The sequence below is a fragment of the Pan paniscus genome, chromosome 9 (assembly GCF_029289425.2).
Source record: "Pan paniscus chromosome 9, NHGRI_mPanPan1-v2.0_pri, whole genome shotgun sequence".
NCBI lineage: Eukaryota > Metazoa > Chordata > Mammalia > Primates > Hominidae > Pan > Pan paniscus.
The window spans coordinates 106,750,897-106,773,797 of NC_073258.2; the positions used below are offsets into that span (position 1 = coordinate 106,750,897).

General features: G+C 38.6%; 1 protein-coding gene across 6 annotated transcripts; it reads right to left on the reverse strand.

The window, feature by feature from the left end:
- Window positions 1–1,584: 1,584 nt before the first annotated feature.
- MSANTD4 (Myb/SANT DNA binding domain containing 4 with coiled-coils) lies at window positions 1,585–19,782 on the reverse strand. 6 transcript variants are annotated; one of them, XM_003828357.6, is made up of 3 exons: window positions 19,552–19,782; window positions 7,818–8,430; window positions 1,585–7,472 (listed from the first exon to the last, which is right to left on the reverse strand). In XM_003828357.6, the coding sequence occupies exons 2-3, from the start codon at window positions 8,277–8,279 to the stop codon at window positions 6,897–6,899; spliced, it is 1,038 nt and encodes a 345-aa protein (XP_003828405.1). In that variant the 5' UTR covers window positions 8,280–8,430; window positions 19,552–19,782; the 3' UTR covers window positions 1,585–6,896. The 6 variants fall into 6 exon arrangements, with proteins under 6 accessions (XP_003828405.1, XP_034789507.1, XP_003828406.1 ...); XM_034933616.4 differs by having other exon boundaries at window positions 19,197–19,640; XM_003828358.8 differs by having other exon boundaries at window positions 18,319–19,586.
- Window positions 19,783–22,901: the final 3,119 nt, after the last annotated feature.

Consider the following 22,901-nt stretch of genomic DNA (forward strand, 5'->3'; position numbering starts at 1 on the left):
GTCAATTCTCAGGATGTAAGAAAAGGAGTACTTTGGTGTTGCGGGAAGTCAGGGACCCCGAAAGGAGGGACCGGCTGAAGCCATGGCAGAACATAAATTGTGAAGATTTCATGGACATTTATTAGTTCCCCAAATTAATACTTTTATAATTTCTTACACCTGTCTTTACTGCAATCTCTGAACATAAATTGTGAAGATTTCATATACATTTATCACTTCCCCAATCAATACTCTTAGAATTTCCTATGCCTGTCTTTACTTTAATCTCTTAATCCCGTCATCTTCATAAGCTGAGGATGTATGTCGCCTCAAGACCCTGTGATGATTGCGTTAACTACACAAATTGTTCGTAAAGCATGTGTGTTTGAACAATACGAAATCTGGGCACCTTGAAAAAAGAACAGGATAACAGCAATGTTCAGGGAACAAGGGAGATAACCATTAGGTCTGACTGCCTGGGAGCTGGACAGGACAGAGTCATATTTCTCTTATTGTCGAAAACAGGTAAGAGAAATATCGCTGAATTCTTTCCCCAGTAAGGAATATTAATAATTAACAGCCCTGGGAAAAGAATGCATTCCCAGGGGGAGGCTTCTAAAATGGCCGCTCTGGGAGTGTCTGCCTTATGCAGTTGTAGATAAGGGGTGAAACACACCCTGGTCTCCTGCAGCATCCCCAGGCATGCTAGGATTAGGAAATTCCAGCCTGGTGAATTCTAGTCAGACCGGTTCTCTGCTCTTGAACCCTGTTTCCTGTTAAGATGTTTATTAATGACAATGCATGCACAGTGGGACATGAAACTTTATCAGCAATTCTAGCTTTGCCCTGGCCTTGTGACCTTGCCCTGCCCATTCATCTTGTGATATTTTATTGCCTTTGAAGCATGTGATCTCTGTGACCCACACCTTATTCGTACACTGCCTCCCCTTTGAAAATCGCTCATTAGAACTTGCTGGTTTTGCAGCTCAGGGGGCATCACAAAACCTGCCAACATGTGATGTCTCCCTCAGACACCCAGCTTTAAAATTTCTCACTTTTGTACTCTTTCTCTTTATTTCTCAGACCAGTTGAAACTTAGGGAAAATAGAAAAGAACCTACATTGAAATATTGGGGGCTGGTTCCCCCGATACTTTGGGAAAGCTATTCTGGAAGTATAACACAGGGAGGACTGGACAGGAAGAAACTTGAGAGGTTGCTGGAATACAGGCTACACATGCCTCCATGCTCAGGACTACATGTGAGATTGAAGGAGGCTGTTCTGAGGCATCAGCAGGAGAAAATACAGGACTTGGTCAACTTGTATAGAATGAAGGCAAAAGACTCAAAGATACATCTAAAATTTCCAAGCAACCTGATACAAATGGTGTCCCTGCAGAGAGAAGATGATTTACAGGTATGAGAGAAGAGAGCTAATGAATTTGATTCTGGCATGCATTGTGTATTTGGGGAAACGAAAATATACAGGGTGAGATGCTTATAACTTACAAATTTACAAGCTTATAAATGCTTGTAAATTTATATTTCAGCTCAAATGTTGGAACTGGAGATTTTAAATGAGAAAGAAAATGACATTAAGAGTTGACTGACTATATTTCAGTTTATTTTTCTAAAGATGAATGGGTCACATCAAAGAAACAAATGGTAAATAATAAAGGGTATTGATAAAGTTATATGAATGTACAAAAATTCAAATGTTATAATAATTGCCATTTCTTGTTTCTTTTTAGTCTTAATTTAAACAGCACAGTCTGAATGCCTCTACCTACAGTGGTAAATTAATCTGTGATTTCAGCATCCAACTTTCCTTTTAAAAAAGAGATATGTTCTTCTCCAGCTGTGTCCCAGTCATACATAAGCTAGATCTCTTTCAATATGCATTGGGAGAAATTTTCAAAATGATACATTTGGCAGACAATCCTCATCTGGATTTTAATTAAGGCCCCATGCAAAATGCTGCCGGGCATGTATAAAAAGGATCTACACATGTCAAAAAGAAGTTACAGGTGGAAACAGGAAACAGGCTGGTAGTTCTCTGAGAGCTTTAGAAATTATAACTTCAGTTCTGATGATAGTGACTAGAAAGCCCTGATAAATTAAAAATTAAATATTTTATAAATTAAATTTACTTTTGGGAAAGTGTAATGTTAACACAAATGTAGAGCAACACAGTAAAAATCATTTTGGATTCAAAATGAAAATGTTAAGGACAGAGAGGTAGGAAAAGGTATCTATTCAAAATAAAATATTCTGGAAGCATTATGATCTGCTTTTATATACAGGATAGAGGTGACAAAGCATGAAGAAGTAGAAAAATGAACAGAGAAGCAGCAAAGTAATATAAAATGGACAAATTAGGCAGAAAATGAAAGAAGTGAAGCAGAAATTCCCTTCAATTACAAAGACTAAAGTGTTTAATTTAGAAGAAAAAGCCTGAGAGAACACTGTATATTTCTTTTCTGCAAATTTATGGTCCCTTCCTTCTCCTAAACCAGCCATTTCTACAAAACAGATGGGAAGGTGCTCCTTACAATAAGGATGTCCATATCATTCAAAGTCCTTATCAGGGCACTTTTGTCTAGCACTAATGCTAAACGAGATAGGATATCACAACCACTGGTATAATCAAAGTATCCAAGGCAAACCAGAGTGAAGATGTGGTAGACTGATTGCAAAAATGGCCAGAATTCCTCAGCCCTCCCTGTACCCCATTTTTTTTTTTTTTGAGATGGAGTCTCACTCTGTTGCCCAGGCTGGAGTGTAGTGGTGCAATCTCGGCTCACTGCAAGCTCTGCCTCCCAGGTTCACGCCATTCTCCTGCCTCAGCCTCCTGAGTAGCTGGGACTACAGGCACCCGCCACTATGCCCGGCTAATTTTTTTTTTGTATTTTTAGTAGAGACGGGGTTTCACCGTGTTAGCCAGGATGGTCTCGATCTCCTGACCTTGTGATCCGCCCGCCTCGGCCTCCCAAAGTGCTGGGATTACAGGCGTAAGCCACCGCACCCAGCCCCTGTATCCCATTTTTACCCAACTTCACAGCTCCTCTTATCAGTAGGTGGACTCTATTCCCCACCCCTTGACTCTGGTCTGGCTCTGTGATTAGTTCTGGCCAATCCGGTGTGGCAGAAGCATAATGAAGTGCTAGTTCTGAGACCTGGCCTTGACACCTTAAACACCTCTGCTTTCTCTCCTCTACTCTTGCCACCTCCATTAGAACAAGCCCAAGCTACCATGGCTATAGGATCAAACACCATAGGGAGAGCTTAGCTCCACCACTTACCACCCCCTGCCCTTCTGTTATTTAGCTAACTCCAGAAGTTGAACCACATAGCCAACCTGCAGCTGACACTGAGAACCCAACCAAGAGCAAAACCGCTCAGTTAAGCAAAACCGCTCAGTTAAGCTGCACCTCATTTCCTCTAAAATTTTGAACAAAATCAATGGTTGGGGTTTCCAGCCATCAAATTTTTGATCAGTTTGTTACACAGCAATAGCTAGCAGATGCACTCACTATGAGTGTGCCTACCACCTCAGAAGCGCAGCAAGTGTTTCCTACTGGAATGAACCAATCCAACCCATCTGTACCTGAAGCAGGTTAAGAAACCCAAGGCTCTTCAACCAAAGCCCTAGAAGATATTATGCTTCTTTTTAGTTTCTCATTTCTAGGCATTTAAGAGTGCTCTATCCAAAAATAATTATTAGCTATTTTCATGCTTTCCCTAAGAAATTAAAAGCTGGCCAGCATGGTGGTTCACACCTGTAATCCCAGAAGCTTGGGAGGCAGAGGCGGGTCAATCACCTGAGGTCAGGAATTCAAGATCAGCCTGGCCAACACAGTGAAATCCCATCTCTATGAAAAATACAAAAATTTGCCTGGCGGCTGGGTGTGGTGGCTCACGCCTGTAATCCCAGTGCTTTGGGAGGCCAAGACGGGTGGATCACGAGATCAGGAGATCGAGAGCATCCTGGCTAGCATGGTGAAACTCCTTCTACACTAAAAATACAAAAAATTAGTGGGGTGTGGTAGTGGGTGCCTGTAGTCCCAGCAACTCAGGAGGCTGAGGCAGGAGAATAGCGTGAACCCAGGAGGTGGAGCTTGCAGTGAGCTGAGATCGCGCCACTGCACTCCAGCCTGGGTGACAGAGTAAGACTCTGTCTCAAAACAAACAAACAAACAAAAAAATTCACCTGGTGCGGTGGTGGTGGTGGTGCTTGCCTGTAGTCCCAGCTACTCAGGAGGCTGAGGCAGGAGAATCGCTTGAACTTGGGAGGTGGAGGTGCAGTGAGCCAAGACTGCGCCACTGCACTGTAGCCTTGGTGACAAAGTGAAATTCCATCTCAAAAAACCCTGGATCTCAAATCCAACATTAATACCATCTTTCATTTAAGTAGCATTTTAGTTTATATACTTATACCATTTTCTTTAAAACAAAACAAAACAAAACAAAAAAAACTATGTAGCACAGGCAGAGTAGGTATCATGCCCAGGTTACAGATGAAACCAAATTGAAGAGCAAGTTAAATGACTTTCGCAAATAGCAAATGGCAAAGCTATAATACTTATAACTATACCTACAAACTTTCACTATTCCTTTTCCTTAGAGCTCTTATGCTAAAATCTTGGGTCAATATTAGTATGTAATTTTTAAGAAAGATGGTTAATTAAATTGATGAGGCTTTTTTTTGTTGTTGCTGTCATAAAAGGAGATAACATGATGTATTAGTCCGCTTTCATGCTGCTGACAAAGACATACCCAAGACTGGGTAATTTATAAAGAAAAAGGTTTAATGGACTCACAGTTCCACGTGGCTGGGGAGGCCTCATAACCATGGCAAAAGGTGAAAGGCATGTCTTACATGGACACAGGCAAGAGAGAAAATGAGAACCAAGAGAAAGGGGTTTCCTCTTATAAAACCATCAGATCTTGTGAGACTTACTTATTCACTACCATGAGAACAGTGTGAGGGAAACTGCTCCCATGATTCAATTATTTTCCACTGGGTCCCTCCCACAACACATGGGAATTATGGGAGCTACAATTCAAGATGAGATTTGGGTGAGGAAAGAGCTAAACCGTATCACCTGAGTTAGATCTCAAGGGTTCTTTTGAGGAGCAAATAACATATGCAGCATACATAGCTCAATGTCCAGTCCAAATGTTATTAGGCCTCTGTCCTCACTGACTGTGACAGGGCTCTCTTCTAAGCTTGATAACCTCTACCCTTAGAGCACTGAGTATCATCTGAAATTACAAATTCTCAGATAGTATAGGCAAATTTATTTCTACGGTAGAAGCATTTATTTCAGATATAGAAAAATAACACTATTTCAAAGTCAGAGTAAGTAAACAGAAGTATATTTTTTCCTTGCATACCCATCCTCAAATGTCAACACACAGTTTCCAGCCATTCTTACAAGGAACAAATGCAGAATTAAAGTAATAACTGTCAACAGAAGAGCTGTATTAAAGCTATGTATCAACCTTGAAAATCAGAAAACACAAAGTGATCTAGTGCAGTGATTCTCAACTTTAGTGTGTATCAGAATCACTTGGATTGTGGAAAAAGCACCTTCAGAGAGCTGAAGGAAAATCATCAGGTCAAGAAAGCCCTTGGTCTCAGAATAAATATCAAAGAGACTAAAGATACGTGCTTTGTTCCTCAGGGAAGAGGGAAGGACAAAATATACTACAATATAGAAGATCAGCCATTTACTCTGTGTGACTTCTCTGAGCTTCAGATTCAGGAATAACGACAGATACAACTCTCAAGAATTGTTCTACATATTAGGTTAGATAGTGTAATAAGTGCTTCTCCAATCCGTAATACATACCTACTATCATTATTTCAACATCATTAGTATTTGATACGGAGTACATCTTCCCCACCCACCCCCTACTCCCAAATGGTTGCTATTACTTATTTTAAAAGTCAAACAATCAGTCATTGGGTTCAAGCTCATGGACTACAAGTACCATTTTTATACTGGTATCATTTTTACTAGCTTCAACTATTCACTTATAAGATTTCAGTACATTACTGAAATGACATTTTTGTACCCAAACTAAGACAATGACTGAAAGAAAAGGAACTAAAGCTTTAAAATTGCGTCTTGCTTCTAAAGCATTAATAGTGAGAAAAAGAATTCTTTTCAAAGTGACCCATTTTAGAAAATTTCTGATGTTCTCTGTATTGTTTTCTGAATCTGAGAAGGCTATTTAGAGATGGAAACATGGGAATAAAATACCTATAATCTTCATCACTTCTTATATTCAATATACTACACAGTAACATTTCATAGTTAAAGTTTTTGGCCATTTAAGTACCTACCCACATAAATATCTGAGGTTTTAATATTCTAAAACTATAAAACATAGCTATAGAGGTACACAGTTAGGCTAGGACAGGGTTTCTCAACCTCAGGACTAATGATATTTTGGGTTGGAAAATTCTTTACTGAGTGTGGGGGGGTGTTGAGGAGGTATGCATTGCACAGTAGCAACCTTTTCCCCACCCCAGTTTTGACAACCAAACATGTCTCCAGACATCACCAAATTGGTCTTCTGAAGGCCAAAATCTACCCCAGATGAGAACTTCTGGGCTAGAATTTTATATGGACATAATTGTAAACTCTGGGTACACAGACAATACAAGACTCTATGTAATATTATAAGGTAAAGAGTCCAGCACAGTAAATTTCTGCTATACTGTTTACGCTAGGGCACAGCTTTTATATACTACTTAGGCATACAGTTATCCACATATAACTTTTTCCTACTGAACACTGACATTAGACAAGAAAAGAAACCACAGCTAATCCAGCAACCATCATTATATCACCTGATATGAGAAAAATCTAGAGTTTTCAAACATTTGCTAAATGGAAGCCTGGAAAAATCACTGCAAGTGTCCTTCTTTCTGAATTCGAAGTCTGTCTTTCTCTACCTGTAAGCGTTCCTTTTCAATCTGCAGCTTCTCAGATTCAAACTTCAAAAACTGCAGCCTATCCTTTTCCAGTTGCAAGCGTTCTCGCTCAAGTTTTAACTTCTCTGTTTCTATGTCCTGTGGTTGAAGCATGGATTTTTCTCCTTGACCAAGTTCATTTTCCAAGGACGGTTTCTCTGAATTGACTATCTGTAACCTCAACTTTTCTCTTTCAATCTGCAGCCGCTCCTTCTCTAGCTGAAGCCGCTCATGTTCCATGTCTAAATGCCGCAGCCTCTCTTTCTCGATTTGTAGGCGTTCCTTTTCTACCTGCAGCCTTTCAGCCTCGATATCCAGTCGTCGTTTTTCCAACTCTAGTTTCTGTTTCTCAATATTTACGAGCAAATGAGGCTCATCATATGCAGATCTAGATGGTGTTGAGTTAAGGGTAAAAAACTCATCAATGTGGGGGAAATCGGGAAGTTCATTTTCTCTCCTGGAATCTGGTATGACGGATGACAACATTTCTTCCTCCTCCTCAATTTCAAACTAAGAGCAAAGAGAAAAGCAATTTTCAGCATTGACTTCTACTTTGTGGCAATTTGTCTAAATATTTCTTAAAAGTTTTCTGCGTCGTTTGGGGAAAAATACTTAATTTGAATTTTGAATATCATTTACACTGAATTACTTGATGTCTGTAATACATATAACCCAGGTAATTATATTCAGGTGGGAAGAAAAGTATTAACGATGTAAAGAGAAAAGCAGAATGACTTGTTATGTACTATTTTTAAATAAGCTTGAAAATCTTGGAATGTGTTAACAGTTCCTGAACAATAATCTCCCACATCAGAATTGAAAAGATTAAAAGAGGGTACAGAGGCTAATACTTACTTCAGGACTCTGTGGATCCCTTTCTTCCTCTTCCACCTTGACCTCAGTTAAGGATCCACCTGCATCCCTGAAATCTGCCACATTTTGCCAGTCAAAATTTGCATCATTTCGGAATCCAATCTTTTCATCTATCTCTTCAGTGAGAGAGTCATCTAAATCAGAGGAGGGAAGGGGAAATCCTGAACCGACCAGCTTAATGTTGGCCTTCATCCTCTTTCTCTTCATAAGTGCTCGCCAGTCAAGGTACCTTCTTTTCACCTCTGTCCCTGTCCTCTGTTCTCCTTCTCCTACAGCATTCACACACTGTGCAATCTCTTCCCAAGCCATTCGCTTCATCACGTTAATTGTTGTATTCAGCTGCTTGGAAAAAATGACTTCTTTCCTTTTCGTAATTTCTTTCAAAAGGGTCTGAGTTTCTTGAACACTAAAATTGCTTTTCCTTTTTCTTTTCAACTGCTTCATTTTCAACTTCAATGCAGTTTTTATGGTAAGAGATGTGAAAACAATTTGAGGAATGCTGCAAAGCACAAAAACCAGGGATAATTCTTTGCTGGCCCTTAGTTCAAATCATTGTCTTCCATTCATCTAGTGGCAGAGGCAGTCTGGATAATTCCTAAAAGGAAAAAAGTACAAGCAATCAATCAATCTGCAACTTCTACAACATACTTCAACCTAATGAACTATATAATTTTTAAGAGAAACAAAAAACAACCCTCCAAATATAGCTTAAAATTGTGTACTTCTTTATCTTTGCCAGTACTAACATAGTCCAAATTGCCGTTTTCTCCCCACTGGTGTGCTGCAAAGGTTCCTAACCAGTTGCCACTATTCATTCCTGACTCCCTTCCTACTACTTCAGCTCCTTCTCCCACAAATTCTCCCTCTCTCCTCCAATTGCACTGGCCATCTTTCAGCCACCTATTCCTGTCAAACTCTTTCTTAGTTCAGGGTCTTTGTCCACACTGTTCCTTCTGCCTGGAAAATGGATTGCTCCCTTCTCGGTCTATTTTATTCCTCCTCGGTCTACTTTATTCCTCCTCATCCTTTAGCTTGCAGATTAAGCATCCGTTTCTCAGGGAAGCCTTTCCTGACAAATCAAATTACTCCAGCATAAAATTTGCAGGACTTTTCCTAGACTGGATTTTATACTTGTGCTAACATACAGCTCAGAGTCTGCCCCTTTCCCCAGTTCACTGCAAAGTTTCACAAGGGCAGGGATGTTTCCACTGGCCATCACCTCCCCAGAGCCTAGCAGAGATTCTGGCACATGGCATGCACACCATAAATATGTTTTGAATGAATGAAAGAGTCGATTTGCAAAAATAATCATTAGTTTGAGATATCTAAAAGAAAAAGTACACTTTGCAGAATAATTTTAGAGGAAAACTGAAAGGCTGAGCTGCAAAATCAATAAAACTCAGAAACCAATTTGAGACAATGTAATCTGATCAAATAAATGCCAACTACCTACATTTTACTACTTCACAAATTCAAACTCATTTTAAGGTTAATAAACCAACACAGAAATCCTAAATTTTGAATATAATTTCCTGAAACAATGAAAGTATTGTAGGAATATGACAAAATTAAAGGGGTAACAAAAAAATGGCAAGGATTTTACCCAGCCATCCCACCTAATTGATCATGTAAGTAAAAAGATCAACAAAAAAGATCAACAAAAAAAGATAACCAAAAAAAAAAAATGATCACTCAAAAAGAAAAAGGAAAATATCACCAAAAAAATTTTTTAGATTCCTAAACCTTTCAAAGACTAGTGCACATTGCATGGTTTGCCCTCGTAATTCTGTTCCTCAAAGCTCACCCCATCCTCCCCTCCCTTAAACCACCAAACAAAAGCCCCTAACATCAAACAAAACCAGGCTGGACTATATTTTTGTTTCTAATTAAGGCTCTTAATTATGTGCCTTTCTTTGGAGAATTTCTCAGCAGTACTTTGTATTTTTCTGGGCCACTTTAATTGTAGAGTTGAAGAGCACAATAGGAAAAGTACCTATACTTGGAGTCTCCATTAAATAAATTTTAAAATATCCACGTGGCAATATTTGTATACAGATTTTGAGTGGAAAAGATCCTCTCTTGTAAGCATTTCTTTTAGATACGAGACAATGTTTCTCCAATTTCCAGACTCTCAGGTTGTCAGACTGTCAAAGAGGGTGTACCTGATACTTGTCAGAAATGTAAACTTTTTAGGCTCCTCTCCAGACTGGGAACTCTCGAAGTGGGACCTAGCAATCTGTGTTTCAATAAACCCTCCAGATAACTCTAATGCACAGTAAAACGTCTGTGTTAGACCCACACTAGTAGAATAGATGATTCACATGCCTCACTCTCTTATCTACCTTGAATTCAAGCCTTACATAAGTACATCTGGTGGAATCTAAAGCACATCCACAATCCTCACTGCAATGGATTGGGGAAGTGTAGTTTTTGTGCTAGCTAGCCTTTGCATTATCAGAAGGCATACTAGGAGGCTGGAACAGATGTTGAGTGAGTCAGGGACTCGATTGTCTCATAGCGGCAGAAAATGAGGTCATCTACCAAAAAGGTCCCAGTGTCTCACACAGTATAGTACATATTGCTTTATTAATATTGATTCAACTGAGGAGAATAATAATGATTCAACTGAGGGATAGATGTCAAAAAAGCACTTTGACTTGGAAAAGAGATTTTAAAAGATGTAAGGGGAAACAGGGCTCAGAAAGAGTAAGGGGTACCTTACACAGACCATGCTGTCTGACTTCAAATTCACTCACTGATAACTGCTACAGAGCTGACTTTTCCTCCCCTACAAAATGTGAAGTGGGATGACATTACTAAGATCCCTTCCAGCTCTATCACTGTTTGACCTTAAACTTTTCCTGTCAATATGAAAAAAAGTATCAAACTATCCATGAAGTTCCAAATCCTGTCATTTAAACCCCACCATGTCATTAAATGGGAGATACCAGCCTTTCTATTTATAAAACAAGATCCAGAGAGGTTAATTTGCCCACAACACAGCTAGTTAAATGGCAAGACTTACTACCACCAGGTTCCCTCATGTCACATGTACTTTGACTTTATTAGCAGCTTGTGATAGCTAAACCTTAAAAATGTGTTGTTGCCCAGGCGCGGTGGCTCACGCCTGTAATCCTAGCATTTTGGGAGGCTGAGGCGGGCGGATTGCCTGAGCTCAGAAGTTCAAGACCAGCCTGGGCAGCATGGCAAAACCCTGTATCTACTAAAAATACAAAAAATTAGCTGGGCATGGTGGTGCACACCTATAATCCCAGCTACTCAGGAGGCTGAGGCACGAGAATCGCTTGAACCCAGTAGGCGGAGGTTGCAGTGAGCCGAGATTGTGCCACTGCACCCCAACCTGGGTGAAACAGTGAGACTTTGTCTCAAACAACAACAACAACAAAAAAGTGTTGCTAAGGTAAGTTTTGAGATGTCATTTAGTAAAAGATTTTCAAAAGGAGATTCTTATCTATGTGGAAGGTCCAGATAAAATTCTTTCAATCGGTTACATTTCCTCTACCTCCTGTTAAAGTAAATTAGACTGGAGACCTGGCCTGAAGAATCCCTAAGCAGACAAAACCAGTTAGGCCTCATAAGAGACTTTAACCTTGCTTCATTTGCAAACATATGCAACACTTAACTTGGGCTATTTTTTTGGTAAATATCGATATTTTTTAAAAAAGAAACTTAAGACTAAGCAATCAGAAGCTGTCAGCTAACGTATGCAACTAACTTATGTAACCTTCCAGCAGGATAGGTCAAATTAGACAATCTTATAACTGTAACCAATCAAATATTTACTTTGTTTTACTTCTGTTAGACCTATAAAGCCTTCCCGCTTTGTGTTTCCACTGCAGAGCCCCCAAACCACTTCTGGTTTGGAGCTGCCTGATTCAAGAATCACTGTTTGCTCAAATAAACTTGTTAAAAGTTATCATGTCTCAGTTTACCTTTTAACACATGGTTTCTTTTCTCTTACTCTGTCTGCCAATTTAAACTTTTCATTAGTGTGAAAAATAGTTCTACTCTAATTCACAATACAAACAGTATCTTCTACTGAAGCAAAAATATAGCAATTAAGCAAGGCTAAATTGAATAAGAAAACGCACATCTTTTCTATCATCTTTTCTCTTTTAGACTGAAAAGTGGATGCTAATACCTTATTTTTAAACTTAATAACAAAGCATTTCTTATCACCATTGCATTAAACCTTTATGCATTTTTCCTTTTCAAGCTCTTGGTATTCTTTCTTCAGCTGACTTTGTACGTGTCTAATAACATCAACAAATATATGCCCATCACCACATCTTTTTGTTTCCAATCACTCACGTGGAATAACCATCTCCTGAACTGCCACTTGCTGCTGAAATAGAGGTCAGAAAACTAAAAATTCAAAACAGCTGAAATGAACTCTCAAGAAATCACTGTCAATTTCACGTACCCACAAAAAAGGGCAACGTATGCAAAAACAAAAAAAAAAGGAGACTGCAAGCCAACTATTTCTAAAGTAGACTTATAGACTTTTAAAATTTCTCAAGAGAAATTTAATAATAAAATTGAAATCCACAAAATTGGAATGTATAACCAACAATAGCACTCTTGATACTGCCCTAGAGATATACTCCTCTTACAGTCAAATGTAAACCTTTATCCTCTAGAATATAAGCAAATAATATAAGCAAAGTTTATCTATAAATAGAAACATCAAAAGAGGTAGTGTGTGTAGTAGTTATGAGCACAGATTCTGGAGTCGGACCACCCGGGTTAGAGTCCTGGCTCTGGCAATTCCTAGCTGTGTGGCCTCAGTTACTTAACTTCCCTATGCGTAATTTTATTTGTAAAATGATAATAACATTACTTCATAGAAATCCTATAAGGATTAAAGGACTTAGTCAAACAAAGAGAACAGTTCCTGGTGCACATTAAGCACTATTATGTATTTGCCACATCAAAGGCAAAACATTTAAATAACTTTGACAAAAGGAAACAGAAATGTCACAATAATATTGGAATTGTTTAGTTCCTAAGTTGAGGGATAGGTCCATGGGTCTTTATTATTATGCTTCATAACATATACACTTACATTAGGAGTGTGGTGGAGCCTGCCCATGAGAGCTCTCAAGAATCAATTGCGGACATCTCTTTCCAACTCCACATTTAGCCATGTCATGTTAGGAGCTAAAAATTGGCCAAGACGGCACTTACTAATACTACAGAATTGTCAAATTAGAACTTTTTTTTTTTTTTGAGTGGGCAGGGAGCTGCTTTATTAGAACACTCCAGCTATATTATTTTTGTGTAAATCAAATATTATCTAATAAATAAAAGAAAATGAAATGTTTTAACATCTGATTCCAAGGCAGTTTAGTGAACACTGTAGAATGCTTATAATTTTATTTTATTTTTAGAGACAGGGTCTCACTCTGTTCCCCAGACTGGAGTACAGTGGCTCAATCATAATTCATTGCACCCTCAAACTCCTGAGCCCCAGTGATCTTCCCACCTCAGCTTCCTGAGTAGCAAGGCAGGTGCACCACCATGTACTACTAATTTTTAAAGTTTTTATATAGACAAGGTCTTGCTATGTTGTCCAGGCTGGTCTTGAACTCTTTGCCTCAGGTGATCCTCCTGCCTTAGCCTCCTAAAGTGCTAGGATTACAGGTGTGAGCCACCATGCTGAGCCTAGAACACTTATAATTTTAGAGGATCACATTTAATTAATACTCTGGCCTAACATTCCTATGTAATTCAAATTATCCAATAGCTTGGGCAAGCATTCAGCTTTCCTCTAGAGATGACTAAAAATATTCATGAGGTACCATGTTTATAAGCCACAATATAAAAAACTGAAGCAAACTGATTTACACACATCATTAAACCAGCCCCAATATGCTGCTTCTTAGTACCCTATGTTGCAGGACAAGTGAAAGAATTATTGGTCAAAACTTGGCTTTTTCCTTCTACAATCTGCCCCACCTCTAAGGACCTAGGAGATAGTAGCCCATCTGCTCTAAAAACAGGATCTTCAATACCTGGCACTGTGCCTAACAAATAGGAGGAGGTAAAAATATGAACTCAAAACAAGAAAATGATAAAGGGATGGGAAAGGGTATAGAAAGAGAAACAGAAACTAATTCAAGGAAAGTAAGTTAGGAAAACTGAAGTTTCCATAGGCACACAAAGCATATGCTTATAAGAAAACAGAAGCAAGTCAACATAGGCAAGAAGCAGTTAGCCTGTAAGTGAAGAACAGATGTCCACCCTATAACTACACTAAACAATGAAACAGTTAACAGGTTATTCAAAATTCTGAAGAAAAATCTTCAGCTAACAGGCTATATTGCTAGTCAGGCATATTGACCAACCGTAAATAGGTTATCAAGGACATTTAAAAAAATAAAATCAGCACATTTTATGTCCTCAAAAAACAGAATAGAGAGCCAAAGATATATCACATTCCACCAAATCAAATGCCTACATGTGATAAAGATAAATTTTGGTTTCCAAAATACACAGAATGTTTCAGAGCATTTACATACCCTTTTGAGCCATTTAAAAATCACTATCACATTTTTAAGGTAAAAGCATGGTAAAAATGGAAATATTTATCAAAAGGGGACTGGATGAATAAACTATTAAGTCACATAATGGAATATATGCAATAAATGTCATGTTAGAGTATGGATGTCTTAGCACATAATCCCCACGTATATGCTATAGTTGATGCAAGCCAACAAAATTGGCAAAGGAAATGCATCTGTCTGTGTGTGTACATGTTCACAGATCAACTTAGGAACATTCGCAGACACAGAACATCCTATGCTCTACAACAGGTTCATTAACTCTGTCTACCACCAACCTGGGGATCATGTGCACAGTCATTTCTGTCTCAGCCATATGGCTGATTCTTAGCCCACAGCACATTTATTTTATTTTACTTTGAGGTGATCAATATTATATTAAAAATCTACTTATAAGAAATTTTTATTATAGAGAACTACATTATTTAAAGTCCCATTTTTTTAAAACAGCAAAATATACATACAGTTAGGAAATCTAAATAAGAATGTAAATTCACAATGAAGTGAAAAATTTCTACCACCAATGTAACTACTATTGGCAATTTCTTGAAATTCTTTCCAGAAAATCGTTTATAATAGTATGTAAATATTTATGGACAAATTATATGTATTACATGAATACATACTAATTCCATCACATACATTAAAAAGCTATGTCTGTTGAAAATGTTAAGCGATAAAAAAATTTAAGAGAATTTACTGAAAACAGAGAAATGACGTGCATATGAATGATTCTAAATGACAAATGAAGAGCCAAAGTTGGAATCCACAGTGAAAAATAATAAGAAATGAAGAAAAATTATACAATTGAAAAACATTTTTTAAATGTTGCTAGAGCTGTGTCTCTCAAACTATACCATGTATATGAATCACCTGGGAACCCCATTAAAATGCAGACTCTGATTCAGGTCTGCGGTGGGGCCTGGGATTCTACATTTTTGACAAATGACGTCCTCGGACCGCATCTTGAGTAGCAACAGTCTAGGCTAGAGTGGCACTGTTCAATAGAAATACAATGTAATCTACACATGTAATTTAAAATTTCCTAGTGATCCCAGTGAAGTAAAAATGAAATGAAAAGGTGATTAATATTAACAGCTTTTATTTCACTCCATATGCTGTATAGTCAATATATTATCTCAATATGCAATAATATAAAAATTATCAATGAGAAATTTTCCATTGTTTTCTTTCGCTGTCATTAGAATACAATGTGTACTTTACAGTTACAAGATACCTCATTTTGTATTAGTCACATTTCAAGAACCCAATAGAACATGTATTTAGTAGCTAATCTACTCAAAAGTGTAGGTCTATAGCACATCAAAATAACCTAAAGAGCTTTTAAAAATACCTATAACCAGTTCCCATCTCTGACCAATTAAAACAATCTTTGGAATGGGGCCAGGCATTCAGAGTTTAAAAGCTCTCCAAGTGCTTCTCATTTGCAGCCAGGATTGAGAACCACCCAACTAGAGAATCAATGTTAAGAGTTTACTTGGTGAAATATGTACAGAAAGGCAAGGCAGAGAGCAAATGGTGTAGCTCCTAAGAAACTTCCTTTAGGAGATTATTAAGAAAAGACATCATCTGCCACAAAAGACTTAAAATACAGACAAAGCTGGTTTATTTATGGAAAAATATGCCCAAGAGAATGTTATGTCAAATGCAAGAATATGCTAGTTGTAGGACCAATTCACACTCCTATTTGTTGGAAACACATCAAAAGAATGAATGAAAGCTTAGGTGATTTAGATATAAGAAGAAAAGGACTGCTCTCTTGAGAACCAAATTTTCTTCTAAGTAGAATGTCTTTAGACCCCTATCCATATCTCCATTAGGAAAAATTATGACTGAATTAGTAGTATAAATCAGGAACATGCATTATTAGATGAAGTAATTAGGACACTGTCTCATTCAATAGGTATATACTGAGTGTTTAAAACCTTTCAAGGCTTTCCATTGCACTTAAGAGGTAAGTTTACTTCCCTTGCTCTTCCTCTCTTCCTATTGTAAACCCTATCTGAACCCTACCTTTACACTTTCCCATCTACCTTTTCTGGTCTTATCCATCACCTCCAATACCAACTCCCAACCTACTTTCCCAATCCACCTTCCTCATCAAATGTGTACTCACATGTAGGTGGCACACAAACACAATACCGGTCATTTTCAAATCCCTCTAAATTCTAGATCAGTGCCGTCCAATAGAAATATAAGAGCCCTATACGTAATTTTAAATCCCCAAGTAGCCACATTAAAACAGTAAAAAGAAACAGGTAAAAGTGAGTATTTTATTTAACCCAATATATCCAAAATGTTATTTTGAAATGTAATCAATATAAACAATTATTGAGATATTTACATTCAATAATGTAAGGCTACTGGCTACCATACTGGACAGCACAATTCAAGCCATCATGGTCCCTGACCTTGGACTATCACACATATATTTCCCCAGGTCATCTTCCCCATTTCCATGGTGTCTGCCTTTTCGTCAGGCCAATGCCTACTCATCCTTCAGCACTCTTGTTTAAATGTCTTCTGTTCCAGGATCTCTTCACTGTTCCCATTCACCTAAGTCTGATGTCCTCCCTATGTGCTTCCACTATCAGCTTTATTACACTACTGATTTACATTAGGAGCAATAAGAGATCAGATACGAATATATTATTCCTGCTATCAAATAATTTGCAACTTAGTAAAACACAGATGCATAAAAAAGTACATAAACAAATTGTAATGAAGTCTGTAACCTGAAGGTTGTGAATACAGACTACCTAAGGTTGCATGCCAATTCCACCACTTAACTAGCTCTGTGATCTCCAGCGAATTACTTAACCTCTTAAACTTGTTTCTTCATCTATAAATGGGAATAATAGACTAATACTCGTGATGTTTTGAAGATTAAAAGAGATAATCCGATTAAGAAGTTTATGATGCCTAAGACATAGTAAGCCCACAAATGTCAGCTATTATCCATTGCCCAGGACAGTATCTGAACGTAATTAACAAATATTTCTTCACTGGATGAATAATGCAAATATACAAAAACTACAATAAAGAAATACTAACAAAATACTCTGGATATTCATAAGAAAGACAAATCTTTGATGGGATCAAGGAATGTTTTGAGTCAGAATCAGCATTTGATTTGGGTCTTATAAAAAAGACTAATGAGGGACAGAAATAAAAGAAAGAAGTATCAGGAATTAAAGCTGGAAAATTAGGATAGTGCCAAGCAGCAAATCTTACTAAGCAAATTCTGGCTTAGTAAGACTATTCTTTGCTAAAAATGAACTGAAAGAGACAAATATATCTGTGAAAGTTTTTTGAAATTCAAGCAGGCTACCATTAATATGGAAGAACCATTACTGTAGTAACATATAAATATATAACCAATGTAAGTATATAATAAAAATGATTGAAGTTGTCGAGAGTCCAAATTTATGCAGATATCCACCGTAAGATTTTGCTCTTAGAATCTGAGATCAATTTAGAAATCGCATTGTTGTAAATGTATTGGTACATGGTAGAAATAGCAGTCCTTTTGAAGTACCACTGAGTCAATATATTTTTAAAATTTGACAGCAGCTGTTGCTATTTGCAGGGCCTATTTTTGACCAACAATTCCTAACTCCATATCTCTAACTTACAAAGTGGTATCCCGTTGTCCCTGACTGATCTATTCTGAACTGATTAACTATTTCATTTAATCAAATGGGCTTTAATACATTTTTAACCTGACTGAAATTGATATTGGGATGCACCTTAGATATCCAGTCTTGGCTTAATTGTGTGAAAATCTTCTTCTAAAACCTTGATATTTTCTGATTAAGTGCAAGAAAGTGCCAGCATTGATGCATCTTGAGTTGCTGAAGTTCTGTAGATATGCTTACCTGGATAAAAGCCATTTCCAGAAATGTTTGTCTTCCTGTCCTCTCCTTTATATGTTGGTATCCAAGTAACAGAAGCTTGGGTTTTCTACCATCCATTCATTCCCCAATAATTTCCTCAAAAAATACTTACTGAGCTCCTACTGTGTGAAAGGCACTATTTTTGGTGCTGGGGATATAACACCTCATAAAATGTGAAAATATGTCATTTTAGATGTCAAACACTATCCCTTTTCTATTGGCTGTCATCGCTCTCTTAGCAGAAAGGATTCAACAGCTGCAGTCTCTAAAACTTACAAACCTTCTATGCCCAATCACAGAGAACAGCCATTTTCTAAAATCCCATTTCACAATCGTTCTTCACTAGTTGGAAATAGGAATGAGATGTAGTTCACTTACGTAATCCTTCTGAAGATGATGTATTGCCAATGGCATAATATAACCAGGCAACTTTTTACAAGCACTAAAACTTGAGAATGAAGTTCCTAGATACTTCATGATAAGTCAGAATTAAGAAGTCTGAGAAAAACCAGACGGCAAGTTCCGGATCAAAAAAATTTGAGGGTAAATTAGTTAAGCAGTTCAAGAAGAAAAGCATCACAAATCTACGATATCAAACCCTACCCAAATTCTCTTTAAAGTGTGGCTTTCCCCTCCCCTATATTCTTATAGGGGATTCACTTCCCTGCCAAAAAGGACGTTCTTCTCTAAAACTCGTGGTAGGTGCATAACAAGTTTACTTATGGGTCGACGGTTATCAAAGTATCTTTCACCTCCCTCCCGCTGCCTCCTTTGGGACCGTCCAAAAACAGCCCCTGGGAAGAATCGAGTTAGACTGGGCTCCCGGAAGGCCACCCAGGGGAGCAGGCGCGCGCACCTGCCTCGGCCACAATGATGAGGTTGCTGCTGGTAGGAGTCCCGGTGGGAGTCGGGGCAACCTGGAAGATCTCCTCTCTCTGGGTATTAAATGAGAGTCCCGACTGAGTGCCCAGAAACTTCTGCAGTCTTGTTTCCGTGGCCTGGGCCCTCCCCAGCCTCCCCGGTCAGGCGACAGACGCGCGTGGCACTTCTCCCGAGCGTGCAGTCCCGCTACGTCGCAGCCCTTGGACCAAACCCGGCAGCAAGCGTTGCGCCAATTGCCGCTGACCCCTCCGGGACCCTACCCACTGCGAGGGCACCCACTGGTCACGGAGCCGCCGCTTCCCTGGCCGCCTCCTCCAGCATAGAACCGCTCACCTGCGACCCCGGCGGCACCTCCCCACGGTCGCCCCAAGGGGGGTAGGAAAAAAGATGCTTCATTGATCCCCCGCCCACTAACTGCGCCCGCCCATCTCCCGCCACCCCATTGGCTCATATGGCTGCCGCTCATTTGATGAGGCTCATCCACTGGTTAGAATGGTGAAGCCATTCTGGCTGAGAGCCCGCCCCAGGCCTGGCCTCACAATGGGAATCAAGTCCCAAACCGGTTCCGGGTTAGTGCCCTGGAATTCCGCCCCCTCGTGATTCACCTCCCTGTCTGTGCCCCGTCTGTGGCGCGCAGCTCTGTCAGTCAAGTGGACTCTAGGAAGGGATTGGCCCCTAGCGATCCGCTTGCTGCGCTGTTCCAACTGATTGGGGCACTGGCCGTTGCATCTCCAAACTCGTCTCTTGTCCTTGACCCTCACCTGTTAAAAGGGCAAAGAAGAAGTAGGAAGCTTGTGCTGCCCCAGTCGGGTTCTTAGGCCAGCATCATCTTCTCCTGGACCAGCTGCGACCTAATTGGCCTCAGCCATTCCTCTAAGGCTGCCCGTGCCAAAGGTCGCTGGTGACTTCCTTATGGCTAAATCTAGGAGTCACTTCTTAGTCCTTATCATACTATATACTTCTCAGAAGACATTTGAATTTATTTATTTATTTATTTATTTTTACCATTCTTCACTGTTTCCCCAAATATGTGCTTCTGCTTTCTTCTCTCCCAGTCCTCCTCTATATTCAAGTTTGCAGTTGCTTATTTTCTGCCGTCTCACGTTCAGGTGTTTGTGACTAGTGCACCTTTCTTCCCGCTGCCTCTGTCCAGGCCTCTGTGGACTCACCTGAATTCCATCAGTAGCCTCCTAACTGGTCTCCCAACATCCTGTCTGCCGGACTGTAGTTCATTCTTCACGTTGTAGCCAAAATGAGCTGCTTAAAGTTTTTTAGTGGAATCTCACCACTGGTGATACAGTACAAACTCCTTATCGAACCTGAAAAATAAGGCACCTACTTTTCCCTCAAGCTTCATCTCTCGACATTATACCCACAATTCTTCTTCCTTACCCCATTCCCTTTGCTTCTTTCAGTTCCTGAACTCTACAGTGGCTACTGGGAAGTCAGTTTGCATTGCTGTGTTTCCTCCCTGCTTCTCCGCTATGCCTAGCATTCATTTTTAGAAATTCCTTTCTAAAGGAAGGCTTCCAAAATTATCTCCATTCACCCTCCCTCCACTTCCAAGTATTCCCTTCCATGTAGGTTTGCCAGATAAAAACAGGACGCTCAGTTAAATTTGAAGTTCAGATAAAAAGCAAATAATTTTTAATCTGTCCAATGGAATATTTGGTATCCATATGTTTATTTGCTAAATTTAAAAAAATAAAAATTTTTGTTTACTAAATCTGCAAGCCTACTTCAGCGAGCTCTCATCACGGCCTTTCCTCTGACAGCACTTCCCACATATTTTATGTGGGTGGGGCTTTTCTTGTTTACTGTTGTGAATAACGCAGTGCCTAGAATGTAACAGACAAAAAAGATTTGGTAAATAAATGGTGGAATATTCTGGAGGAATGGTGCATCCTTGCTGGATATTCTTGGAGGAACTCTCCCATAAAATAGGGAGTAATTATGAAATATGCTCTTTAAAATGTAATGATCAGTTTGATCTTACAGATTGTTACTTATGACTTTGTCAGTAAGTATAGACATGTTTGTCAAAGAAGCATGTCTATACTTTTGCCAAAGTAGATCAAAAGAAACTTGTAATTTTTGGAAAAATACAAGTTGTATTTTATAATTTTGGATTTTGTTCGTGGTGGGTGGTGTTTTTTTGATGAGTGCAGTGAGAAAGTAAGATAACTAGCTATCCCCATCATAACCAGACACTATCAGTTCTGTTCAGAACCTGTCCACCACTTGACTCTGTTTATTTACCTCAGTAATGGGGACAAGAATGGTGAATCAGTATTAACAAACTTTTGCTTTCGTATCATGAACTCTAAGCTTTCCCCAATTAACCTCAGTCTCTTTGCTAATTGAAGTATCTTTTCCAAATACCCTCACTATTTCCTCTCAGCTACATCTTGTCTGAGTGGATATGGACCAACAATGAAGAATTTGAAGGTAATCCATAATGTGTACTATCAGAACTCCATGATCAACCTGTTTGCTGATTTAATTTTTCTTAAGTCCAGGCTAGAGATTTGACCCAAAGATACTTACACACTTATTTTACAACTGTGCTGTCCAACTGTGATAGCCAGATGAGTCATTGGAATGTGGCTAGTACAACCAAATAACTGAATTTTAATTTTATTAATTTTAATTAACTTTAATTTAAAAACTGATATTTGATTCAAGTTACTAGATACTTCTATTTGGAAAATTTGGGTTATGTGTATACTTTTTCAATTGTAAACTTTTGGAAATCTAAATATAGATCAAGTATTTCTGATTTAAAAATAGTGTCTGAATTGAGATGTGCTATAAGTGTAAAATATATGCAGGATTCCAAGATTTAGCATGAAAAAAATAAATATCTCACTAATAATTTTTGTGTTGACTATAAGTTGAAATTATAATTTTTGCATAATTAGGTTAAGAAAAATATATTATTAAAATTAATTTTACCTGTTTTTAAATTGTTTCCAGCTTTATTGAGGTATGATTGACAAATGAAAATTATATATATTCATGATAATTTGATATACATATACATTGTGAAATGATTACCACAATCAAATACATCCATCACCACACATAGTTACCATTATTTGGTGGGGGGTTGGGTAGGGGGGGTGAGGGCACTTAAGATGTACTTTCTTAGAAAATTTCAAGTAAACAATATAATATTAACTATAGTCACCATGCTTTATGACAGATTCCCATAACTTATTCATTTTATAACTGGAGGTTTCTTCCCAACCCCCAGCCCTGGCAGTACCATTCTGCTCTCTACTTCTTTGAGTTCTACTTTTTTTTTTTTTTCCTTTTAGAGACAGAGTCTCACTCTGTTGTCCAGGCTGAAGTGCAATGGAATGGTCATAGCTCACTGCAGCTTAGAACTCCTCAGCAAACGTGATCTTCCCACCTTGCTAGGACCCCAGGCATCGCTGCCACATCTGGCAATTTATTTTTTTATTTTTTTGGTTGAGACAGGGTCTCACTGTGTTGCCCAGGCTGACTAGAACTTCCAGCCTCAAGCAGTCCTTCCACCTCAGCCTTGCAAAGTGCTTACAGGTGTGAGCCACTGCATCTGAGTAGAATTCAAGTTTTTGTGATTCCACATATAGGTGAGATCATACAGTATTTGTCTTTCTGTGTGTGGCTTATTTCACTTAGTATAACGTCCTCTTGAT

What these genes read in the sequence shown, in the direction of transcription:
- MSANTD4 (XM_003828357.6), bottom strand. Translation starts at nt 8,279, where the DNA reads ATGAAGCAGTTGAAAAGAAAAAGGAAAAGCAATTTTAGTGTTCAAGAA. An exon ending in GGGATCCACAGAGTCCTGAA is followed by an intron (nt 7,473 to 7,817) that starts GTAAGTATTAGC and finishes CTTTGCTCTTAG; the next exon opens with TTTGAAATTGAGGAGGAGGA.